This window comes from Zingiber officinale, chromosome 2A (genome assembly GCF_018446385.1).
Source record: "Zingiber officinale cultivar Zhangliang chromosome 2A, Zo_v1.1, whole genome shotgun sequence".
Classification (NCBI taxonomy): Eukaryota; Viridiplantae; Streptophyta; class Magnoliopsida; order Zingiberales; family Zingiberaceae; genus Zingiber; species Zingiber officinale.
This window is the reverse complement of record NC_055988.1, coordinates 88,870,883-88,877,445: the sequence shown is the minus strand read 5'-3', so window position 1 is coordinate 88,877,445 and position 6,563 is coordinate 88,870,883. Positions and strand designations below refer to the sequence as shown.

The 6,563-nt window shown below is 33.0% G+C and overlaps 1 protein-coding gene across 1 annotated transcript; it reads left to right on the top strand.

The window, feature by feature from the left end:
- Nucleotides 1-435: 435 nt before the first annotated feature.
- On the top strand, nucleotides 436-4,338 carry LOC122041461 (probable DNA-directed RNA polymerase I subunit RPA43). The gene is made up of 6 exons (XM_042601150.1): nucleotides 436-655; nucleotides 1,078-1,229; nucleotides 2,732-2,841; nucleotides 2,953-3,038; nucleotides 3,570-3,677; nucleotides 3,942-4,338. The coding sequence occupies exons 1-6, from the start codon at nucleotides 546-548 to the stop codon at nucleotides 4,069-4,071; spliced, it is 696 nt and encodes a 231-aa protein (XP_042457084.1). The 5' UTR covers nucleotides 436-545; the 3' UTR covers nucleotides 4,072-4,338.
- Nucleotides 4,339-6,563: the final 2,225 nt, after the last annotated feature.

Sequence of the window (6,563 nt, the reverse complement as noted above, 5' to 3'; positions counted from 1 at the left end):
TTTTAATTTTCTATTCAAATATATCAAAAATACCTTTTTTAATTAAAATAAACTGAATAGAGAAAATAAAGAAAAAACTTAAATACGATTAATTTCTACTGAGTGATCCGATAATTCATATTAAGTACAAGAAACTCCATGACTGCGTTGCTCTGCTCATTCTCTTAATTAAACACCATAAATTGTCGTCTCCAATCTCTTTTTTATTTTGATTTCGTGAATTTTAAATTAAAGTAAACATAAAAAAAACATTTATATATTAAATATATATATATTTTAATTTTATCGTTTGTTATTTATTTTTATTATTTCTTCAATGTTGTAAAAGAGAATGGTAAATATCCCGCGAGACTTTATAATCCAAATGCGGTCCGTTATGAATTTCGGATCGAGTATTGGACCCTGGCTCCGACAGCTGTACCCGCTGCCAATAAGAGGTTAGAGGACATGAAGGAGGAAGGTGGGGTTTAGGTTTTTGAAGGCGATCGATTGGGGCAGGCGAAACCGGGGCGGCGCCGGCGAGATTGATCGGGTGGCGTGGATAGATGGAAGGCTTGCGAGTGGCAGAGGCGGACCTGGTAGTGTACGTTCACCCTTCGAAATCCAACCAAGTCCGCCGCGCCGTCCTTCGCCAGCTCAGTTCTCTTCTCTTCACGTCGGTCATCACTCCTTCCGACCTCCTCCTATGATCAATAATCCCCTTTAATGGTTAATTTTTTGGTCTGTTAAATTATAGCGTTTTTCTTATTATGGCAATGCTGTCATGAGGCATCAGTTTTTTTTAAGTGAATGGTCGTTGTTCACATGATTTTGTTTCTTCACAATTGAGTTTTTGTTCATCATGAGAATATTTATAAATTGTTGTCTAGAAATTTCTTTATAAAAGTTTTTAATCTTTTTGGCAATTGAATTTTTTTCCCATCAAATGATTTTTGCCTCTTATGTTTCTAGTTTCTATTATTCACCAAACAACACACAATTGCTTTTGTTTTGATTCAAGCAACCAAAAAGAGATGAGATGGAATGATGATTTTTTTAAAAAAGAATTATTTGCATGACTCTTCTTTTCTGCAACAGGCATGATGAGATATTTGAAGGTGTAGTTTTGGCATATGAAGTCAATATCCCCAGCAAACGTGCAAAGGTCATATCAGGACTAATTCCGTACATAGGAGTTAAAATAAAAGCAAATTTGTTGCTTTTTTCTCCTAAGCCGAGCATGTTATTAGGTGTGTTATCTCTTGTTCTTGATCATGAGCGCATGCTATTCTGTTACGAGTTTTTTCTGAGGGTTATGCTTTTAAGAGAATCAACATGCTTGCATTCAGACCCTGTCCTAATATTTAGCTCCTCAACTCATTTCCCAAATATTTTATGTTACTCTTGTTGATTCTGTTACAAGAATTTGATGTTAAGTCTGATTCATTTAAACTACCAGTTTAAGAGGACTAGTAAGAAGATAAATATATCTTGGTCATCATGAGTACCACCAATATATCCCTAATTAAGTTGAATCAATTCATGTATTGAGCTTGGGATATACATAGCTTAGGTCAAGTTATACCAGTTCCCTTGCACATACCATATGTGAAGTATTATAAGAATAAATGTATAAACTTGTTTTTTTGGATTAGTTATCTGGTGAAATTTAATGACTAATTCATTTTGCTTAAAACAACAAAGTGAGACGATGTATTTTTGTAAGCTGGGAAGGATTAAGTTGCTTTTGTATTTGATTATCCTTTGTGCTTATGAAACTAACAAGTAATGCAACCTATATATACTAAAAGCAATGTGTTTTTTTCTCAACTTGGACATTGTTATTATTATTATTTTATATGTGACAACCCAATGTTTTCAAGCCAGCAAAACCACACAATTGTAGAGATTAGTGGATTTTTTTAGCGATGTAGTAGTATAAAGAAAATTAGAATTATGTATCACTAAGCTTCAGAGGTGGGTTCTCATTGTATTTTGGTAGTTACTTGACGTGCTACCATATACTCTATCAATATTAGAATATTAGATCACATAACCTATCAGCAAAACAGGGACATGTGATTCTCACCCATCAATGCAGAAAGAGGTTTAACTATTTGACAATCATAGATGCTTGCCACTTTCTGGTTTTACCAGTTTGGAGAAGTTTTACAAATCAAGGTGGTCTAGATGGAACACAATGTTATTTAGTAGTTGGTACCTATTACTGTACAGGATCAGTGCATGAGACAACCATACACAATTCTTCTATTATGGCCCATGATTTTAACTCAGAAGAATTCTAGATGTCTTACATAGATTGGAGATACAGAGATTAGTTATTATATGACTTCTGCCTTATAGTTATGCAATGGAATCCACTTTTATTAATTAGGTCACTTCTCATTTAGATTGTCTTGTTACATGCATATTAAACCATCACAAAGTGATGTTGGACAACCCTTTTAGTGCACCTGCGTGATACTGATGCTTATATCATGCATGTTACTCATCTTCTTCATGCCCTTTCTATTATTTGCCTTGATTATGCAATATCAATAGATTATTTCTTTTTATTTTGGTCTAAATTGTTGTTTCTTAGTTACATATCTTTTGAGATGCACCAAGAGTGCTTTGGGATTATTATCTGGTTATACTGAAGTAAGCAATTGCTCTGTAGCACAGAATAAACCTAATGCTTTGGATGTAGCTAGATACTACATGACTTAATGGAGCACTTGATTTTTTTCAGGAGGCAAAGTTGTCAAGCTGGGGAAGGAATCAATTCATGTTGTTGTGCTTGGATTTTCTTCAGCAGCTATCATGTTAGAAGACATCCGTGAAGAATTTAAGTATAAGATTGTAAGAGTTTTGCCTTCTTTTCCTCTCTGATTGTAAGATTCCTCTTCTTATAACTATAGTTATTCCTTGTCACATTATATATCAATAGAGTTTGTACATTCCCAATTACAGAAACATGGTGAAGTTGTTTTTGCTAGTTCCTCTCACAAACGCCATGTTATCAAAGCTGGAAGTATGATACGTTTTCAAGTTAAAAGGTGAGCATCATTGATTCTGCCTAATAATTAATCATAATATAGTTCTATTAAATGAACAGACTTTGTAGCCTGTTCACATGATAGAAAGTATAGACACAATACATGATACAGAATGTTAACGTCAACTTTCAAATCTAAATTAGGGTATGATTATATCATATTTGCCTGTCAAAGTGTGAGAACCTTGAAATTATTATTTCAATATTCTTGGATATGCACACATTAAATTACAACAGTCTTCTAACTACTTAACATTACGTTGAGTTATTATTGTATATCCTCTAGTATGATATACTTATACTGTCTGCATCATTCGCTCTTCCATCTGGTTATGTGATAATAGCTATTTTCAGTTCTTAATTCCTCCTGAAGTTTCTTACTTACTATAATTATGGTTTGTGTGGAATCTAGAAATATGGTTTGATCATGTTAAGAATGGTGATAAATCTACATTACACATTGTCTCATCTTTCATCTACATGAACGTATAGTATATGAATATGCAAACTTCAACAACTTTGTTTCATTCAGTCTTGATGAGGAAATACTTCACATATCGGGATCATTGCTTCCATCGAACACTGGATGCATCCAATGGTTATCAAAACATGGCACAGAAGATGGATCATATGCAGACAGGTTTAATTTTGTTTCTCGAACATTTCAATTTGGTCAGTTAGTTTATGGATATTTACTGTCAAATGGTTGATTTTGTAAGCTTGTTCAAACCTTGTCTAAGTTTTAAAAAAAAAACTCTAGAATCTACTTATTATGAACTCAAGAATTGTTTATAAGAAAATTCAGGTTTATTCTTTTGTGGTTCAACTCAAGACTGGCTGAGTTTAATGGATTTTTGTTCCATTAATCCATTATCATTTGAAGAACTATTTGGAATTTCTGCAGAAGTTTGAAAACGAGCGATATTCAAAGGGAGATGCAGGAAGAAGGTCCGTTAAACACCACAACAGGAGACAAGTCACCGAATAAAACACACAAACACAAGTCTAAGAAAAGGACTCGTGGGGATAGATGATTCTGAGGTCTCTAGAAGCTCAAAGATGAAAGTCTTCCTACTTCAGAAACAGGTGCAAAGCAGTAAATATATGCTTCCTGTACTTGTGCTGTTCCAGATTGTCAAAAACATGCTTTTGGAAGCATTATTTATTAGCATTTGTAGGAATTATCAGGATGAAATAGCTATATTGATGTTTCTGAAATGTAATTTTTACATTCCCAAATTATTAACAAGTTGATCAATATTTTATGAAAGATCTTGACTCGTCCATTTAGACATTAGAAATATTTGTTTGAATCCCAAATTTTGTGTATTTAGATAATGTTTTTGTAAATGGATATCATGTTTCTTTTTTACTTTGCGAAAACGATTAAGAAATTTACTAAATTTTTAATGCATATGTAATCTCTGTGCTTGACAAAATATAGATAATGAACACAAGTATTCATTTGATGCCTTTTAGTTAGATCTTAAGTATTCTTCGGATCTGTTCATCCTTAAATCAGTTGTTTTGTTTTTGTCTGATTCGTAGTTTCTTTTGTTAATGGAGGTTTTTGATTTGGGGGAAATTAAGTGATGTGAAAGTCATGGTCTGTCAATTCACTGATTTTTCATTATGTTTCTCATGATATCCTAACAGAATATCATTCTCTCCAATCTAAAATCATGTACTCCATTTTATTTCCCTAGCCATTTGGTGGCATCATGATTTACTTCTTTTGCCTATAACTTGGGGAAGAGTGTCTGGAGTGAACACTACAATGTACTCCATTTTATTGAAGTTCTTCTGAACTCGTTTGCCTTTTCTGGCGAATTTAATCTATTTATTTTGTTATTACTAATCGAAAGTAGTTATTTCTTTGGATTGATGGAAAAACTTTTGTTTATTTCATTTAAATACTTATACTATAGTTGATATCATCCCATTTTTTGTTACAAAGTTGGTGCTTGATGTTATTCTTCTAGCGGAACGTTTTTCTTCATGAATCATTTTACATGATGATGATAAATAAGCTTGAATTAAATTGAAGCTGAAGTAGTTTATTTGTGTACATCTAAATCAACAAAATGTAATCTCTCTGCTTCAACCCATCAAAATTCTATTTTGACGATGGTTGGTTTAAATTGAGCTTTGAATGTGATATTCTTTTTCTTCTCCTATTGTTTTCGATGGTTAGTTTCAATTTCTTATCTTTTATCATGTCGTTTGCAACTACCTAAATCTAATGTTATCAAATTGTTTGATTTTAATATTTATTTCTCATTTATATATACGTGCTAGTAATTCAGATGATTCAGATGATTATTAATTTTTTATAAAAGATGAGATAATTTGTATGAAAGAAAACTAAAAATTTGACATGGAAGATTAATTGTATTTATTTTAACCATCATTTTTCAAAGATATAAAAATTATTTGTTATTATTATTTTTTATATTACAGTTTCATTTATAATTTTATATGTCTAACTAAATATGAAAGTAGAATTTAGACCATTTTTGAGATGTGATAGATCTCATGAGTGATTAAGGTAACTAGGTATTAATAGTCGTATTATTTAGTAAGCACATGATGATAGTTAAATTATATAGATTTATTACTGGGGAGGCATGGGTAGAGAATATGTACACCCTTCTCGTTTTCACATACTACTTGTCTAAGTCAAGAACAATATGGTACGTATATTCTCCCAAATCCTATTGATTTTATGTAATCACTCTTATTTTGAATAGCAATTTATTAAGATAACAATGTTTGAAGATTAGATACTGCTTCAGAAATAAGACTAGCTAATAATGTAGGATTGAAAGTGGTGAATAGTGCTATGATTTTTTCACTTTTTTAGAAAATATAGAATAACACGGCGGAAATAAGAAAGAGAACCAAGAATAACAAGGTCAAGTTTTTTATTTAGTTCAGAATCTGTGGCAACTTCTACTCCAAGGTTAGTATTTGAGAGTACTTTCGTTGGGTACAAAATTACAATATTTTAAGAATTGTAAATTATATTATACCGGCAACTACGTATTTGAAGATTCGTGCTTTTGGTTGTTGGAGCAACGTTACAACATTGTAAATTCGTCTTTTGAGCAACGTACAAGAGAAAAGATCGTTAGAATTGATGTCATGAAGCTTCAGCTCTAAGGCCATTTTATAGGACATCTTTGGGTGCCTGGAACCACCTGCAGGCATCTGGAGTGTGCTGACGAGGTTGCACCTCGTCGAAAGTTTATACCACAATCTTTATCTACTTTCGAGCGCTCAAACCAGTCCGGGCGGCTGGACTTGACCTATGCTGGCCAACGAGTGAACGCCACCTCAGCTCGACGTCCAAGTGCCTTATCCACCTGTCCAGACGCCTTGAGCAACTCCCTGAGCCCAAACCTCCGAGCGCCTGGACAAGGTTCGGGCGCCTGGAGCCCCTTTTTCATCCTTTTGCTTTCCTGCATCATAAGGTTAGCCGACAAGCAATAATATGAAAAAATAGTAATAATGACTTTCGAATTTC

Bases quoted from the DNA above. Each gene is read 5' to 3' on its own strand.
- LOC122041461 (XM_042601150.1), top strand. From the start codon at position 546: ATGGAAGGCTTGCGAGTGGCAGAGGCGGACCTGGTAGTGTACGTTCAC. The intron at 1,230-2,731 runs GTGTGTTATCTC...GATTTTTTTCAG, and splicing joins TAAGCCGAGCATGTTATTAG to GAGGCAAAGTTGTCAAGCTG. The intron at 3,039-3,569 runs GTGAGCATCATT...TGTTTCATTCAG, and splicing joins ATACGTTTTCAAGTTAAAAG to TCTTGATGAGGAAATACTTC.